Source organism: Pimephales promelas, chromosome 2 (genome assembly GCF_988280905.1).
Source record: "Pimephales promelas chromosome 2, fPimPro1.hap1.1, whole genome shotgun sequence".
Classification (NCBI taxonomy): domain Eukaryota; kingdom Metazoa; phylum Chordata; class Actinopteri; order Cypriniformes; family Leuciscidae; genus Pimephales; species Pimephales promelas.
In genome coordinates, this window is record NC_142770.1 from 13,286,598 (window position 1) to 13,306,565 (window position 19,968).

Below are 19,968 nucleotides of genomic sequence, written 5' to 3' on the forward strand. Positions count from 1 at the left end.
CACTATACAGGTTTACAGTAAATGTATGTAGATCATTATGGAATTACTGACATAAAATTATAACTTTAGGCTGTTTGGAAACGATGTGTGCTGGACTGGATTCCCTGGTTGTTTCTATATATTTTGTAGAAACTTTTAAAGTTATCTGGAGAACTGTCATGCAGTCTATCCATCTATCAAAAGGAAAACTGGATTCGTCTGACATTATTCAAACATCCCCCCCAAGACTTTCTTGTGACTTATAATCAGCATTGACAAAAAACTTTAGTGGCGAAGAACATAAGATGCCAAGATGGTAAATATTTTATTGATTTGTCAATTTACAAATATGACCTTAGGTATATACCCACCTTCCCGGAGGGCCACCACAGCCCTGCTCCAACACCCATAGTTTTTAAACAATCTGAGGGATTTGATTAGCTAGACGATGTGCGTTTAAAATTATTAAATATTTAATACAATACCATATGTAACAGTTTTGAGTGGCCCCATAAAAAAAGCAAAACATTATTGTTCTTCATTTTCAAGAACTAGTTTAATCAATTAACAAACAACATCGCACACCTGCAGGTGATAGGGGTGTAGAAAAAGGAGACCAAATAGGTAGGTCGACAAATCTGCAAATAAGGAACTCCCGATGAAGGTCGTGAGACCGAAACGTAGCCAATAAAACATTTTTATATGACTTGCAAGTACTGATAGTGTGCGGGAGTTCCTTGTTTGTAGAATTAAGAGTTCAAAACCCCTGCTGTATTTTTGGGTAGTTCATTAAGAGATGGAACACCTCCATCTTCCTCCAAAGAACGTTACTTGAACGACGTAAACTACTTCCCAACTCGTAAATACGAACTTCTCAAGAGGACTTGAACACCCTAAAAAAAACAATTTGGAGACACAAAACAACACTTCAGAATAAAAAGCAAGTTTTCCAAGAATTTTATTGAAATACCAAGATAAATTTCAGTCCCGGTCCCTTGTTATTTCAAAAAGCGCGCTTTGGGTTTTAGCGTTGACATCGCAAGCCTTCGTCCCAAAGCTCCTCCCACTCCCTTTATTTTTCATTTCTCTTTTGCTAAAACAGCAACATACGTCATCTGATGCAAACCTATACAACAGGTCATTTGGCACATTTCCCCCCGGTTGTCTCGACATCGTTTGAAGAGTCGTAGCAGTTTCCAAACCAAACAAACGTCATTCGTATTTGTCGTTGAATCGTTTGCAGCATTTTCAGACTGTTTCTTCGGGTAACGTAAAAGACCGTGATTAAAAAAAATATTCTCAGGAATAAATTTGTGGTTTACCTGGTAAATTTGTGATTTGAGAATTGTTTATTTAAATTTCTCAATTGCATTTAAACAATCGATTCGGAAGTCAAATTTGAATTCTTGTAATTGCGCTCCTAAAAAAAAAAAAAACTAACGCTGGCCAGGTAAATAATTCGGGGCAATTTGAGAAGTATTTGGCTTCAAATGCTCTTGAACATTAAACAGCTGCGTAAAGCCACTCTAAACGCCGGCCTTTACCCTTTTTTGTGTGTCTTCAACAGTCAGAAAGCATGCATACATAGACAGACAGGGCAAGTGTCTCCTTGCAACAAAACCCAGTTAAGAGTAACAGCAAGAAGCTGAGCAAAGTGCTGAATTTTAATATTTAAACATAAAAAGAGTTCAGATATCAGAAGTACAACTGATGCTTCAACAGGACCCGACAGATGATCAACTTGTGGTTGAGCTTCCACGAGGCGGATGCCACAGTAATGTGAGGAGCACGTCTGTAATGGATCCTCCACGATGAGATGCCTTAATGGAATTTAACAGTCATCTCGTAATGAAAATACTGTCTGAAATGGTCAAACGCCCCACAAATACTCAGTATTCAAGCAAAGGGGACAGACAGTGAGCGAAGGTTGCGTTTCTGCCATTTTGTCTTCACCAACCAGCCCATTGGAAACACCATAGGGCTACGTTAAAGGGATACAATCACCATCAAGTTTGGCCAAAGACGTGACGTTGCCGACACACTTGTAACTAGCAATACTGGATCACTCTAGATACCTGAGGGACGACGCACGGCTCTCGTGAGGCACAATTTCGCAAGATTTGCCTGCACCTTTTACATCCACACCTGATTCACGATTCAATATGATGAGGGTTGAGATAAAGCAATATTTTTCATTCAAAAGCATGGAATATTGCAAAAAAAGTGCCAACGCCGAATCGCTACCCTGGCCGTCGCTTAATACTGATTCTGTCAAAGCCTCTAAACAGATGGTGATCTTCCTCGGATAGGCATCTGATTCATGTCCATTGCACGTGGTCTAGCGCATTGCAGATAGATAGTGCCGTTTCAGACACTAAAACACTCAAAACAAAAAGAAAATGGGGAAAGTGTACTGCGATAGGGATCTCTTCAAATCCAAGGCAGCTTTTGCATAAAATACTGACTAATTAAGGAGATACAGCCCAAAGGGACGGGACAAGATGTTTAGCACTCAATCTGAGTGTGAAATCATAATCGGACTGATGTATGCCTATGGAAGACCAAAAAAAAAAAAGAGGAAAAAATAAATATAAAAGAAAATAAAATAGTTTATCATTAGGACCTTCCATTTTAGTACCTACAGAAAAATAATAATCACTTAAAACTTTTTTTCTTCCTTTTTATAAACCTTAAACTATTAGAATTTGGGAATGGCTGTTGGTTATCCTCGTTCGCAAAGCCAGGAAAACAGCTTCAAAGTAAGTTTTTCCTTTCACACAATCGAGAATGGAAGGGAGCTGGTAACCAATCCCATAATGCGTTAGGCTACACAGGTAAGCATGGCTGAGTATGCCCCACATCCCATTAAAGAAATTCATGGGTCTGCATTGCCCTTACTAGAGCAGCACTTGGCCAACTACAGAGGGGGGGGGAAATAAATCAGTTTCGTGGCATTTTACATTAGAGAAAACCAAGAAAAACAATAACAAAAAAAATAAAAATAAATCCAGAGTTTGTTTCTTTTTCTCAAGGGAGAAAGAAAAAACAATGAGACAAAATATTGTTATTAGTGCCAGTTTTGCAGTTGCTGTTGATCATATTCTGCTATCAGTTTTTTAATATGTGCCAGTTTGTTGTGTAGATATTCACAGCGGTTCTTCTCTTGGCTATAGTTTGGATTAGTCTGTGAGAAAAGAAGAGAACGTGATGAGTACTTTAAAAACGTTTTTGGTTTTTTGTTTAACAAAAAAGGTGGAAGAGACTGTGGGTTTTACCTTTTTGATTTTGCGATACTCTTCAAGTATCTGGTTGTGGATTGTCTGTGAAAAGGAGAAACGGATATTTTCAATGATGTTCCTGCTTGAATACAGAAGTTTCAAATGTGTAACAAGATCAGACAAACAAAAGAGTTTGAAGAGAAGCTCTATGATCAGCTTCTTTTACTAAATCAAGTTAGCGGGCAATCCTGTTAGCGCTTATAGCACAAACTATGATTGACCAAAGTAGTAGCGGTCAAATAACCCCACCTCTACATACAGAACCTCCCTTGTTCCAGCCGTTGTCATTTTATCAAACCATGTTGCTTAATTTTCCTAGCCAAAACTGGTAACAGGCTTACAGCTATAATGCAAATGGCAGTTGTCACCTGACCTGCAAGTCAAACTGGCTGCAAACCAGCAGAATAACTTCATTATTGAGCCCTATAGAGTGCCGAAGTTATGACGTCACTTTGTAGACCAAAACGCGGAAGTGAGTTAGCATTTTAGCACTTCCAGTTTAAACCAGTTAAAACCTGGTTGTGTTTTTTTTTTTTTTTTTTAACTTTATATAGGCTATACATTAACTCTTGATAGACAAAACGTGTACGTTTCACAACTCTTTGTTGAACACGGATCTTATTTTTGGCGATTTTCCAAAAGTCTATGGGGAAAATGCATAGCTTTTCGAGGGAACCCATGCGCCGCTAACTTCCGAGTTGTCCTACAAATACCCCTTTTCCACCAAAAAAAGAACTGATTCGGAACTGGTGCTGGTTCAAAGTTGGTTCGGAGTTGGTTCAACTTGCAAACCGCTTCAGAATTAGTTTTCCACTGACTAGAGCGCCCAGGGAACGACGTTGTTACGTCACTGTGTACGTCGCCATACGTCTTAGCTAGAAACGCTTGCAAATACAACATTACTTTCGGATTATCTCTAACTCGTGTATAAAGAAAGCTTTAAAAAAAATTGAAATATGTAAGACTTTTAATCTTTTCGTTTGATATGCAATCTTTTCTGATAAGTTATGTACCCCCGTCTTGTGTCTTTTCTTCTTTACTTATAATGTCTTTAATAAAATTTTTTTACAAAAAAAGAAACGCTTGCGTTAACTTCAAGCATAACAATTACAAAGGCGGACTCCGTGTTTCTGCAAATGTTTCTCTTGGCTTTGCAATCCTTTATTATGGTCAGAAAAGATGTTTAGAACACATCTAAACCCGCCCCAGCCCCCGACGTAAGCATGACGTGGTAAAAGAACGGTTCTAGTCCAGCAAAGAGTTGGTGCTGCTTTGGAACCAGTTCTCCTGGCCGAGAACCGGTTCTTTGGCTGTCGAAACACAAAGAACTGGTTCGCGCGCAGGCACCGGCTCCGAACCGGCTCTCAAAATGCTTTGGTGGAAAAGGGGCTAAAGTGACATCATCACTTCGGCACTCTTTAAAGGATTATGACTACATGCAGGAGAATAAATGATGCCTCGCGGCTCACGATTGCCTCTAATCAGTCAGTTGATTGTGTTGTATATTTCATTACTCTCCCAGACTAGATTGGGAGAGGCAAGGAGAAGAAAAACAGTAACCGTTTCCAATTTATCAAGATGTGAAAATTACAGTGGGACCCTGGATGAGTCAACTACCCTCTTTAATTTTTCATTTTCCGGAGGAAGACGTAGGGCTGGGATCAGACTGGGGCTGACAGCATATTAATAAAATATGAGTTGTAATCAAATGTGTGGATGGATGCACTGCATGTTTGGTATGGGATTTTCAATAAAGATACCTTGTACTTGTCTGTGCCTTGCTGGAGTTGTTTGAGCTCGGAGTCGAGTATAGTGAACTGTCGGGTGATGCCCTCTATCCGTGAGTGGAGGCCCCGGTACTCGCTGTACTCGGAGTTGAAGTCAATCTTGTAAGTCTGACGTTGCTCTTGCGAGCTTATCACTGTGTATTTTCTGTTTAGGAAACCAAGCGGGAAAAAAAAAAACATCAGTTTTATGAACGTCATAAAAGTTTAATGTTATTTTCATTTTCTTTTATTTATACAACACCGCTTTTGCGTCAGGTTTGTTAAAAAGAAAAAGTTAAGTGAAACGACTGTTCCAACTTGAAAATGTACAAAGAGGTGCTCACAATAAATAGTCTGTCTCCGATGAAGATGCAGGAATACTGGAGCTGTTGCACGTTCCGTTTAGACCTGAAAAGAAAAAGAAAAAGAAAAAATGATTTCAAGGACAGTTTTATCCTGCAGACTAAGGGACAAGGACAATACGCCATGACGTCAGTCCACACTTATGCTGGGAGAGGAAAAAACTGCTGAGACAATCTGAAGAGGGATGTGCAAAACTATACATTTTCAACACAGACTAGTTGGAGGGATGTTCACTGGTTGACTAGGTCAGCTGATGACTAGTAATCGACTGATTGGTGGATTGTCTTCCGACTTTTCAACTAATTGATTGGTAAAAGATGGACGGTCTAAAAATGACTATTCAACAACAAGCTTGTGGGCTATCTGAACAACCATTTATACAATTAACCTCACCAACATACTTTTCGGTAGTGCCGTTACATTCTGTGCCGACGCTCCGGAGCAAACGCGTGTCGAGGCTTGTATCGCTTTAGACAAAAGACGTCATTGATTGCGTCCGAAGCCTGACTGGTTCAGGAAGTAATTTGAATCTTAGTGTGATATTTTGAGAGATATACAAACCCAGCCACTTTTCAGTTTTGGAATAATAAAATTGGCCATCCTAAATATTTTGACCAAAGTTGTGATTTACACACATCTGATAGCCCTATTTATTTCAAGCCAATAAGTTTATTACACAGTTATGTTATATGTTCATTATATACCACCACAAACTACACATTATATTCATATAAATAGATTAGTCTATGTGATTTTTTTTCTAAGCGATGTTGGGTGACGCGACTTCTTATTGACGTTTAAAGTATTTTCAAACAAAATGGAGGCTAGATAGACTCTCCCTTCTCCTCATCCGTGCACTGACCCCCCAAACCCCACCCCGAGGGCTTCTTGTCAGTTATTGGCTGGAACAGTTTGTTATGTTTCGTGGAGCGGGTTGCCGCAGTTTGTTTTTGTTGCCATTTGTGGAGCCTGGGTTGTCTGCATAGACCACGTTTTTTTACAGTGTGTTTAGGGGACAGGCAGCTAGCGGATAGTGAGGACATGTTTTCTGTATGTGACAAAAAATGTTTTGGCCTAAAAAAAACGTGTGATGTCGCTTAGAGCACCTTTAACTGGTGCAAAATACAGTGCAGGCAGAACATCTGTATTGCATCTGCTTGTTTTCCACTCTTTGACCACCAGGTGGTATTGTGAGCAAATGAAGGCTCGAGAAATGAACCCTTTTGTGAACCACTTGCCTGAAAAGCTTCAATGGGGCTCATCTCGCCACCACTGCATATGAAATAGATTGTCAGAATGACTTTTCCACTAAATGACCTTGCTAACAGGCCATGCTAGATGTTGGGACTATTAATCAACTAGTTGGTGAGCCGTCTGAATAACTATTTAGCTAATTGACTTCACTAATCCAACTAGTCTGTTGTTAGACTATTAATCAAATAATTGATGGGTTATCTGAGCGACTATTCAACAAATCAACCCCACTAACAACTACTAATCAAATAGTTGGTGTGTTGCCTGAATAATTATTCACCGAATGACCTCACTGTGTCAGACTTTGGACTAGTTATTTCCTACTCGAATAGATGTTCAGAGAGCCCACCCCACTAATTAATCGGCCTCACTAACAACTTGGTTGGTTGTTAGACTAATTGACTACTTAGTGAGTTGTCTGAACTATACACATGTGTTAGTTGTTGGACTATTTTTTGTTCAATTGATGGGCCTCCTGTATGACCATTAATCAACTTTTTTTTGCCATTGACTTGTTTGCCAAACAAACTCTTCAAAATACTCAAGATCCGAAATCTTTAGTCAGATCTAATTGAGATTATAGACTTAATTCAAAAATGGGACAAAAGTTCACCTGCAGCATTCTGAGGTGCTTGACCCTTGACATGATAAATTATTCAGAGAAAATAATCCGCACCTGTCCTCCTATCGCTTGTGACATCACAGGTTTTCCTCTGATCCAGGCTGTGGTCTTCATCAACTCTCCTGTCCTTCTTCAAGTCCCGCTCTCGGTCTTTTTCCTTAGACTTGTCTTTGTCCTTGTGTTTTTTTGACTTCTTCTTAGGCTTGCCATGCAGTGAGAGTTGAGCGGTCCGGGTCTGAGATCCGTCCAGGCTGCTGTGGGTTGGGGACATGGATCCCAGAACTTCGTCTTGCGTTGTGGAGCGAGGGGCGAATGACGGGGGCTGACTCAGTCTTTCCGCCACTGCCGCCTCCAGACTGTCACAGTCTCTGCCGTTGGAGTCGTTGCTGACATCCGAAAGGGGGTCAAAGGGTCGGGGGATCTCCAGCGGAGGGATTTGAGAGCTCGACGACGTCTCTGCTGCTTGAGAACTAGAAGAGTCCTTACCATTGGAGGAGCTCAGTTTGCCGTTGATGAGCCCTGTTGACTTGCTAGCTAGATGCGATATTCTGGGTTTCTTATTGGCCAGGGGATCAATGAACTCTGTTGCAGGTCTTTTCTGTTGGCCACGAACAATGATGGTTTGTTAAACTGGGATGTTATTAAACAGTGATTAAATGTTTAACCCTAAAAACTGATCTGAGCGGTACAAGACTTGGCTACTTTTCCTTAGTTAGTCTCCTAAACACAATTTTTTTTGACTCAATTCTACAATGTTAAGTGGGTGAAAAAAAACCCCTCCTTAATCTTGTATTTGGGTCAAAAATGGGTACCCATAGAAATGAAATGAATGGGAAAAACTGTAATTTAGAGCATTCTAAAATAAGCCAAAATAAGACACCAGGTGACAGCAAAGTCACTTCATCTTTAGGTTTTAGCTCTAAGAACTTATTGGAATGATATTTTAATGTTGTTAAAAACACCAAAAAAACAAAAAATAAGAATAATTTACATAGAAAATATGGCACTTTTTGAAGTAAATATTCAAAAAATAACACCATAAATGGATAGACAAAACTTTATCGAAGACAGTGATATAACATTTATAATAAATAAAAATTATGATCACACCTGAGTCCTCTGTGCCCACATTTGTCCACAATTACAGGATACGAGGGCTATAAAGTGAATATGGTTTGAGGGCTACCAGTTGTTTACTAGTAGTGCATCATTTTGATGAATGATTTGATGTAAGAAATGTGGGGGCAGGAGAGGATTAACCCTTACATTTTTCCTCATAACACAAACCGATCCATCATAACAGTTCTATTCCAGCTTTGATGGGTCTAAAACGAGGCAAAAGGCTGACCTGAGAGGGTGAGCTGCTGGCTGGCTCTTTGTGCGGGCTGACCGGGCTCTCCATAGACACAGGGGTACTGCTCTGAGGCTTACACAGTTTTCTGTGGAGAATGTAAGACAAGAAATCATCAGTTTAAAAAGAACCAAGGAGCAGCCTCAGTGAGATCAAAAGAACCCAGAAAAGTGCTGCAGACTGTGCTGTAAAATGTTTACCTTTAATTGGTTTGCATGAATAACTCCAGAAAAATAAACTAAAACTGAGATATTAATTACTGAAGCATAGCACATCAAAATGCAACTTGTCTTACAATAGATAAGCAATTTATTGAGAAGCAGATGGTTATGTGAATATCACATCCACAACATTTGACAAATCCGACAAGTCTTCATGAAGATAGAATACGATGAAGCCGTTTAAATGTCACTTTGGAAAACGCATTACTGCACTAAATGCATTTAAATGGCACAGCAGGAAAACAAGTGTACTGATCAAGAGTCTTGAAAAAAAAAGATTGACCAACTTGTGCGACACATGTCATCAGTTAAAACACGTACATCAAAATATGGCCAATGTAAATACATCACAATACAAAAATGCAACAATATGTACCATGGATAGTAGGGGTGTAACGATACACGTATTCGTATTGAACCGTTCATTACGAGGCTTTCGGTACGCATTTTTGAACCGAACGGTTCATTGGACCATTTTTCCTGTCGACTGAAATGACGTTATTTCAAATGTAGATGCGTCGCGCGTGGCTAGCGCGCTCATAATGTAAGAAATGCTGGCATGACCACAAATCCAACATCAAATGGCAAATGTAATGTAAGCGGAATGAAACTGAGCTACTCGTTATTGTGGGATTCTGTGGTTGACAGACCGTTTATCAGTTTGGACCAATGCAGCGCGAGACGATTTTAATTAAGCAGCACTGTTAGTACACAGCCAAATCCAGTAAAAAAAAACATTTGAATTAACATTGCTGCGAGATCTAGTGAGAAACATTCACATTTCTCCGTTATTAACGGACCAAACAGCACTGACGTGGAAGAAACATTGTGCCATGAATGAACTAGGGCTATCCAGTGTCCACAGATCAGCAACATTCACCATGGGTTTACTGTAGTAACACTAACTGCCATGGTCATGGAAGTTTGGCAGGTAGGCTATACCCAGACAGCAAACTGACATTGAAGCAACGTGGAAACGACGTCTCTCATGACATTGAAACAACGTTGATTTTGCTCATCGAATTAACGTTGAACCAACGTCAGACGCGGCATTCTTCAAAGCTAAATGAAAATCGAAAATTGGTTTGCTTTCATAACGTTGAAACAACGCGTTGATTTCAAGTTGATTTTCCGTTAGTTTTGAAAGAATGACGCGTCTGACGTTGGTTCAACGTTAATTCGATGAGCAAAACAATGTCAGATCAACGTTGTTTCGATGTCATATTTCCACGTTGATTCAATGTCAGTTTGCTATCTGGGTAATGCTTTCAAGTAACATCACGTTGGTTTTATTTTGACATTATGAATATAATTGCTGCCTTCCAATGTTAATCTGTACTAAAACAAACCTTTGTTTATAACTACTAAAATATTACATTTCATTTTGTCCAAGGAGCTGTTTTGTTTTATATGCTCCTCAGAAAAGTCAACTATAGCTCCATCATTGCTCAAAGTTAAAAAATAGTTTTAGTTTAGTTAGTTTTAATAAAAATATAATAAAAAAAAATTAAAATCAAGGACATTTCTCTGCCATCTTTTTTGCTATAAGCCTATTGGAAACATACCGAACCGTGTCACAAGTGTATCGTATCGAACCGAATCGTGAATTTTGTGAACCATTACACCCCTAGTGGATAGTGACCATATATTGAGTATAGTTCACCCAAAATAAAAATCAATGTGAGAAAAAAAAAAAATTCAAGTTTAATAGAATTTGGTTTTTCGTACTACATTAAACTACTATATATAATGTTGAATATAATGTAGCTATAATAATGCAATGGGGGAATATGTGTGGGTCCTGATAAAGCCAAACGTCTTATGTTCCCAGTAAAGTGGCCTACATTATTTTAAATGCATCTATTCAGTGAAAGAGTGCAAGCATATTCTTTTGATGAATGCTTTCAGCTACAGAATTAAGAATATTTTTTATCCTGGTTGTTTTACTCACTATTGTCCTCGTCTATTGGGTTACCAAACCCTAGTCCAAGCTTATTTACACCCACAATGTAATAACAAATTTAGCATTTTAAATCAACAGTAATTTTTTTTTTTCATGTGTCTTGGAGTATCGCAATAATATTGTATCGTGATATTCATCTAATCATGACATGAGTGCATCGTTACACCCCTAGTAAATACATACAACTTTATCACGTGGCCTAAATTTAGTGACGTTGGTCAGAGTTCTGTGAAACGCCACCACAGCGAATGGGCACTCCAATCACTTCAGATGATTTAATTAATTTTCCATATAAATGTGTATTTTAACTTAAATGCACTAAAAAAATAAAGTCAAACAACCAGCCAAAGTTCATAATGCTGCTTGAGGTCAAGTGCACTGAGGCAGTGTCAACAGGGGGCAGTACGACATGGGACAAAGTGTCCCGATATCAGGCCCCGCCTCCATCAAGGGTACATGGACAGGGGGCTATGCCTGAGAGTAGGTGGGTGGGCATGAGTCGCTATGGTCTCGATCAAACTGTGTATGCCCATGCACGGCCTGGCCTTGGACCTGTGCCACCCACACACACGGATCAGCATGTGCTGGAATAAGGTTGCATCACTACCCTCCCAACTGCACACAGTCACCGCTCTTACATGACAGCACGAAGTGGGCGGGTGCAAGAGGGGGGTGTGTGGTTGTAAAAAGGCCCGTCAGCTGATAAGCTTCACCACCAGTCTCAGAGTGCAAGCGTGTGTCGTGTGATCCACACGGGTGTTGGGTTTGTTTCTGGCAAATATTTTCATTTTGTTTTGAAGGGATATCACAACACCATGTTCTTCCAGATCTAACATGTAGCATGGCCTCTCTAAATTTAGCTTCCAGGGGTCTTACACCACCAGAGTTCATGGGAACCCAGACGTTTCCATGTAAAGGCATCAACACACAACAAAACAATCAGGCTGATTTTGGGCCAAATTCTCCCCTTCTGACAATCCTAGGTAAAGTCATGATAACCTTGACGGTTCTATAGATTATTTTATATGATGATTAATTTAGCTTGGAAGTCTGAACTGCACGGATCTCAAATCGTAAACCTCCAACATGTTGAATGTTTAGGATCAGAAATCCTGTTGTGTGGGATGAACCCCGATGACTAACGCACACGCACTCTGTAGATTGTCACTTGGAACGAAACTATACCCAATCAGAAACCGAGCTGACGGAACATTGAAGCATAACACTATATCCAAACACTTTTCCTATTTCCGTGATATTTCTGTTAAAAGCAGTAGAAACACTATTATCGACATTTCTTCTTGCCCATCGCCCGCCATCGTTGTTTATTAACCTTCAAATAGTCTTTGATTCCTGTTTACACTTCTGGGTCTAATACGACCCCAACAATTGATTGAGTAATTGTACAAAAAATATACATTTTTAATCATACAAATAATATATCATTTATTTGTTTACTTCATCTATTCATTTATGCTGTGTTTTTGGAGATATAAAGTACTTTTGTATCCATATACCACACAATTCCTCAACTACACCATTAGCTTGCATATCAAATATTATTTTCTTAATGATACTTTGCATTTATGCTCTAGTACTAGGCCTTTTTTTTTGACACAAGAAAATATATTTAGTTTTTTTTCTTTACATTTTCAATTTTCAATGTGGGGTCATATTGACCCCGAAGACCAGAAGTTTGAGACATTTTTTTACATACCTTCATCACAACCGAATCAAGCCCAGTTTTTTGTGTGTGCATAGATAGATAATGTATGAAAAATTACAAAATCTTATTCCACTGAGATGAAGGGAACCTTTTTTTATTAATTTATTTGCTTTAAAATGACAGATAATTCAGTGTGGATGTGAAAGTCACTGAAGCTTACCGTACAAGAATTCTCTTCAGAATCTGTTGGTCCATCTCAGTGTAACCGGGCCAGTCCTTCTGAACTTCCTTGAACAAACAATCCTTCAATGTGAAGGTGTTGTCCTTACTATTCAGGTTAGCCACCTACACCCAGCCAGGAAAAATAAAAAATAAAAATAACACAGCAAAATGAAACAAGTGTTTGGCTCTCTAAAAATAAGCGCTGTATTTCAACACCAGTCTAGAAAAACAAACAACACTACAACAGCGTGCTGACAGCCTCTGTATATTACATGCTTTGGCTTTATGCAGGCCTAAGTTTGTCCGTCTATGTTTTGACAAATGTGTCTAGGTCGAGCCATTATGTCCAAGTAGAGATCAAAAACATGATTTAGAATGGCTCAAGCAAACTAAATTAGTCAAGCCGAGACCATAACTTTGAAAGAGGTTCTATACTTGCATATTACAGCATGCAGTATGGATATCGCGTTTTAGTATGCATGTAACAAAGCCATCAATTGGTATTTCTAGTGCTGGTTACGAACCTGTTGCAGGAGGCTGTCCAGTGTCTCCTTGTCCTGGGGAGACAGGCCTTCTTTCGTGAGCCGCACCAGCAGTTCGGGTTTGCGGTAGGGCTTGAGGGCCAGTAAATGCACTAGCCGCTCCCTCAGCGGCCGGGGCGGGCTCTTTTTCTGACTGCTGGAGACGATAATCGGCCTTGAGATCCGCCGCGACGGAGCCACATCCGACACGCCCGTTATCGGCTTCCGGATTTGTACGCGCTTACCTGAACAGTAAAGGGAAAAAAGTTGGTCAAAATGGACGTAAAACAAACAGAGGGTAATCTCTTGAATGAGCAAGTAAGTATATCAAAGTAGTAAAGAAATTGTAGTCTACTGTGCATCGCTTCATAACATTATGGTTAAACCACTGTAATCACATGGACTGCTTTAACGATGTCTTTACTACTTTTCTGGGCCTTGAAAGTTGCAAAGCCGTCTATGGAGGGATCAGAAAGCTCTCGGATCTCATCAAAATATCTTTATTAGTGTTCCGAAGATGAACTACGGTTCTTATGGGTTTAAATGACATAATTGTAATAATTTCACCGTTAATCTCCAAATTAATGTAGAAACGACATGGAGAGTATATTTAAAATACTTTTTTAATTGCATCTTTTTTTATGAATGAAGGTCAGTCTCACTAATAATTCAGCTATTGATAAACTTTCCAGCAACCCTCAGATAAGAGAATATACAGAAATTGAATGAAGTTATCAAACAGTCTGCACAACATAAATTAAGATTAAATATAGAATACTCATTATTAAAGACACAAAAAGTTCTTTAGTCAAGAGCAGCGAGTGATTTTCTCTGTTCCCTTTGTTCTTTGATTAACATTAATGAGAGAGAATTAGTGTCTGCTGTCCCTTTAAAACGAGCCACTGCTGCACGATATCTCACACACTCCTCATTCACTTAACTCTCGAGTTCATTTGAGAATTTATTTAACTCAAGACTGCTCTTATGTTATGAGGATACTCAACAAAAACTGACATTTTGGCATAATTGTGAGTGAACTCGAACTTGGCTTGGACGAACAGTACCAAAGCATTAAGACCGGGATCTTATAATTAGAGCCCGTTAAAATCATCCACTTCTGCTGGAATTGGCACTTTCCTATTTTTCTGGTCTAGTTTTATTCCTGTTTTTCCTTCTGTACAAAATGCCGGCGTCACCTCCGCATCACGTCAATTCTGGTCCAGCCGGAACCAAATACCAAACTGTTTCCACAAGTATCACACCAACGTACATATTTTGCGATGGCAAATAAAAAAAAGATTAATTATGAAGGCTATATTAAAATAAATAGTATCTAAATTTTGAATGCCTGTAGGATTAAAATGCAATGCTTTTGATGCTATTTAAAGCCTTAATTTTAGCAAAATCTATTTAATGACTTTTGATGCTTTTTAATGCCCTGTGGAAACCCTGTTTAAGGACCCGGTAATTATTTATTACAACTTTTGCAAATTTTTTATTTGACTTTACTGGCACATTTGACTTCACCTTTGGTGAAAGCTAGTGTTTGATAGTGTTGTGCAAGTTACAGAGTACTCCATATAATATTTGTAGAGCGCACCGGAATAGCTTCATAAATTATGTAACACTCTGCAGTTTCAGACATGTGGAGACGAACTGGCTGGGATCGCATCCCCCCCGCCCCCTTCCACCTGTCTGTGTGCACCATGTGTAAACAGATGGGATTTTGACCAAAACGAGGTTCTTCCGCTCAAGCCTTACAGGAACAGTCGCATACATTCAAATGTGGTGGCCCAAGATGCGTCAAACCTACCCACGTATCTCCCGCCAGGCTTGATGACGATGGCTCCGCGGCTGCGGGTCTCCTCCTCGGCCTGAGCCATGCTTTGCCTGGCTTTCTGGTAGGAGTCGTCTGTGGCGCATACCGTGATTTTGTCCTGGATCCCTCCCAGGCAGTCCAGCTGTATGCTCCCTTCACTGGACAAAAAAACAAGCCAGTCAAGACACTCCAAATGGCACCGACTACGCCACCTTCGTACCAGTTATGCATTTCAAATGTGTTGCAATGGCTCATTTGCAGCGCAGGTGGTTCTCTAAAGGGCAACACATGTAGAGAGGATCCTTACGAACAGCTCATCCACCCTGATTCCCTGTCAAATGCCTTTGATCTGCTTGCCCTAAGCTTGGCAGCACCAGATCACAGTTAAGGCACATTGTGTTTTCTGAAGGTAGTCGGAAGGAAGCCCTGTAAAAAAAGCTGCTAAGTCACTGAATATGCGTAATAACACTGTTCTCAGCAGACAATGAGAAGTCTAACAGTAATGGTCTTGAAACGTTTAGATGAAGCAAGCGAATGTTGCATAAGTGATGGTGTGATGGCTGGTGCTACAGATAAATTTAGAGAATTTCATGAAGGTTTATAGTGCACTGACAATGTTAGTAGGGCTGACTAGATTAGGGCTAGTTGATCTCATTTTTCTGATTTTTTTAGGGTTAATCCTTAATGAAATTATATTAAATTAATTATATAAAATTACTACATTTAATTTATATATATGCATAAAAATAATTGTACTTGTAGATTTAATAAAATAGATTAATATTTTATTCAGAAAGAATTCACTAAAATGATCAAGACTAATTTTTTTAAAATGCATCTATACATCTTAAATGGTCTATTTATCTTTAGATTCATCACACTTCCACAAAAATTAAGCAATAATCAGCACAGCTATTCATTAGTATTCATAAGAATTGTTACTAAGGATGCTGAAAATTCATCTTTGTATCATATACATATAATAAAATATTAATTTATTTTATTAAATCTACAAGTACAATTATTTATTTATATATATATATATATATATATATATATATATATATATATATATATACACACACACACACATACATATTTATATATACATACGTACACATATATTATACATATATAAAATAAAATGTATGTATGCATCTATGTATACACAGGTGTATGTGTATATATATCTCAGTCAACCTAACAAACCATACTAAACTGGCACTTGACACAGGAGTCATGTGATCCAGTGGTTAAAGACCATCCGCTTGTTAAGCCTGACATCACGCGTCACTGCTTCCGGGTCCAAACGCTCTACCAGACGACACAAAACAACAAACGAAACTAATATACACTCACGATGTGATGTAATACTACAAAAAAATGTGAATCCTAACCTTTAACTTCATAACAAAATCCAGGATGTTAGCATGGGCCACACCGTATGTTTTTAAATGCTTAGCTTAAATCTGCATTGTGAATAAATAGTGCTCATAAACAGCTTTTGAGATCATATTCTCAAGTGAAACGAGTAGAGGCTTGGACCTGGAATGAGCATTCATCATGATTTAACAAACCCCAAAAGGGTGGGTGATCCAGAATTCAAGGTCTTTGTCATCATTATATAACAATCTTCAATGTTAGGAGGCCTGTCCACGTAGTAAAAAAAAATAAAAAAATAATAATAATAATAAAAATTTGAAAAGCTACAGCTAAATGACAAATTAGCGAAGTACGAGGTGCAATTTATTTATTATACCTTTGCTTAACCAGGTAAGAAAATCACATTGAGATTGACATCTCATTTACAAGTGAGCCCTGGCCAAAGGTAGCAGCTCTCAATGAACATAAAAACTGTCACAACACATACACTAACACACTCACACAACAAATAAACCAAAATTAAAAAGTTAAGAACAGGTGCAGACAGTTTGAAATGTTTGATTGAGATGCAACAAACTCATTGACTGCCATAAATACAGTGAGTTTCAATGATCTTTGAATCTCATTCCAAGCAGTTGGTGCACTATAAATAAAAGCAGTTTTTCTAAACTCGGTCTTCATTAAGGGAACATTTAAAAGAATGCATCTACTTGAACGCAGATTATACCCTTGACTATAGACAGTTAATAGACTAATCATATACAGAGGAAGCTGACCAACTATGGCCTTGTACACCAGTATAAGCCAATGCTTGTACCTTCTTAAAGAAGAACTCCGGCGCAAAACGAACATTTGGTCTAATAAAACATTGGTACCTAATCAATCGTTCTCTGAGATTTGTTTTCATGATAATTGAATGTAAAGAGTTTTATCTCTAAAAACTGTTCAGCGTAAAATGCTAGTAATGGGGGCATATAATAAGTAAAAAGAAATGGCTAGTTTATACCACTAACAAGGCTCAAAATAGCCACACACTAACACAGTAACATAATGAGGGTCCATACATTCAAAACGAAGCATTGAGAACTTTGAAAGTGTAAAGGCCGTTTAATGAGAAAGAAGATACTAGTGGTAGAACTCTGGCGCAAAATGAACCTTTGGTCTAATAACACATTGGTACCTAGTCAATCGTTCTCTGGGATTTGTTTTCATGATAATCGAATGTAAAGAGTATTATCTCTAAAAACTGTTTAGCGTATAACGCTAGTAATGGGGGCATTTACTGAGTAAAAAGAAATCTAGTTTATACTATAATAATTTGTATGAGTAACAGATCTTAGAGCAGAGTGATAAACAGTCTAATGATTGTAAAAGAGCCTTGGTGTCATTTCTGTAAAAAACACAAATGGCTGAAGATGGTTAAAAATTGGACTAACCGTATGAGAAACCCCATTCACACAAGTGTCTTGGAATTGGCCTTTTGTTGTAGAAAGAGAAACTCAAGCAACATGTAACGGCTGAACTTCAGCTGACCCTTTCATCTTATTGTGAACATGGGAGGACATTAGCAGCAGCAACAGTATGCATTCCCAGTTTCCTCCTCATTTGGTTGGACAATTGGCCAAATTCAATTTATTCTCTCTGTTCTGGTGTTCATCCAGAGCTGAACAGTAGCGAGAACAGAGAACGGAACAGATGGTGCTCGTAATGATACCATGGATGCAAGTTTTTTTCGATGTTGACTGATAAAATCAAATCAACCGTTTCCTTTCAAAAGACAAACGTACTTGTACATCAGAAATCGTTGCACTACCTTGAGAAGGCATGAATCGGTCCGAATAAAAGATGGTTTATTTTCTTTCTTACCTTGTAATGTACTGCTGAATGCAGTCGAAGCTGCCCTGGGGGTTGTCCTTCCCCACGTTGGACAGGTAGAACGTAAACGTTCGCAGCTCATTTGGATTCTCTGACTGCGGTATTGAGATTTTCTGTTGACACAGAGGAGAAAAGCAGCCAACATAAGCATTGAGACAGACGAGAGAGAAAACCCTGTTTTAAAGCAGCTGGATAGTGCAAAATGGATTACACAGATTTACTTCCATAAAAAGGTTCAAGTTAAAAATGACTTCAAGTATATATATATATATATATATTCAAGTATATATAAATGAATGAATTAGGACTGCAACTACTAATCGATAAAATTGATTATCAATAATGAGTAAGTCAACAACGCTGTGTTGTTTGGGAAACCATGAGGCAGTCACAGCAGTTGACAGTAGCGAACAACCCATTTCTACAGATAAAAGAATTGGTAGACAGTGGAAACAGTATTTTATCATCCGATTAATAGAAAAATAAATTGACAGATTAATCGATTTTCAAAATAATCGCGAGTTGCAGGCGGAGAACAAATTAATTTGATAAAAATACTAATAAATACATAATTCGAAACAAATCCTAGCAAGAGAAGAGAAAGAACAGAATCCTGTGGGTCAGTGACTCTTTATCTGAATTCAATGCATGATGAAATGGTCACACGTTGAAGTGAAAGTAATGATGCATAATGTTTCGGTCAAATTCGTTTTTCTACACGACCAAACTGCAAATGTACTTTGCAAGAGTTGCACTTAACCTCTTAAAACAACTGAGGTTTGTGGCCCTAAGGGGCCCTTCTTGTAATCTCCTTAATGTGTGCAACCACACCGACCAACCTCCGGCTCCAGCAGCCGCCACACAGGTGTTTCAGGAGCACACCTGAGAAGGCAGCAAACAAACGTGAGCCAAATTACACCCGTCGACTGAGCAGCAGCGGTCAAGCACAGATGGAGGGCTGGAAAGCATGTCCAATCATGTCTCAGCATCTCTCCTGAGATTCGTCTTGAGTGAGTGGCATCTTCACCTGCCTTGTTCAGCCGTGTTTATGTTTTTAATTTCTTATTTAACGAGAACTGTGATCTCATCCACAGAGATACACGAGCACATTGTGCAAGCAGCAGAAATTCACTCAAAACAGCAAAAGTATACCTTTAATATGGGGGGAGGGGTTAAATATAAAACAAATTAATAAATCAAATATTTGTATAAAATTTGTATATGTAAATAGATATTTTAATATTATTAATGATGCAAAATCAGTAGGGACGCACCGATATGACAATTTTGGCCGATACCGATAACTCTTTATATTTGAAAGCCGATAACCGATATATTGGCAGATATATTGTTCTTATTTTAATGTCGAGTAGCCGATATGACAGACTTGCGCTGCACATTTTGCACTTTTGGATTTTCCTTTTTAAAAGTGATTTCAATCGTATTTCAAGCAATTTAAGAGCATCATGTTGAACAGTGCGCATCTAAAGTGCCTCAGCTGAAGGAAATAATACATTATTTATCGGCTTTTAGATATCGGCTAAATGTTCTTGTTGGGCCGATAACGATAACATTAAAAATGATCATATATCGGCCGATACCGATAACGTGGCCGATATATCGTGCATCCCTAAAAATCAGTTTTAAAGAAAATTTAAATAAGTAAATTTAACAATTACACAACT

At 38.6% G+C, this 19,968-nt stretch overlaps 1 protein-coding gene across 1 annotated transcript in view; it reads right to left on the reverse strand.

Annotated features, from left to right (window-relative positions):
• Window positions 1-3,014: 3,014 nt before the first annotated feature.
• ell (elongation factor for RNA polymerase II) overlaps window positions 3,015-19,968 on the reverse strand; it is a 31,331-nt gene continuing 14,377 nt past the window's right edge. Inside the window, exons 3-12 of the mRNA XM_039694777.2 lie at window positions 18,275-18,396; window positions 15,020-15,183; window positions 13,210-13,451; window positions 12,684-12,808; window positions 8,611-8,701; window positions 7,317-7,860; window positions 5,368-5,431; window positions 5,018-5,189; window positions 3,255-3,299; window positions 3,015-3,163 (exon numbers count right to left, since the gene is read on the reverse strand). Coding sequence (XP_039550711.2) covers window positions 3,047-3,163; window positions 3,255-3,299; window positions 5,018-5,189; window positions 5,368-5,431; window positions 7,317-7,860; window positions 8,611-8,701; window positions 12,684-12,808; window positions 13,210-13,451; window positions 15,020-15,183; window positions 18,275-18,396 — 1,686 coding nt within the window. The 3' untranslated portion in view covers window positions 3,015-3,046. The remainder of the gene's footprint in view (window positions 3,164-3,254; window positions 3,300-5,017; window positions 5,190-5,367; window positions 5,432-7,316; window positions 7,861-8,610; window positions 8,702-12,683; window positions 12,809-13,209; window positions 13,452-15,019; window positions 15,184-18,274; window positions 18,397-19,968) is intronic.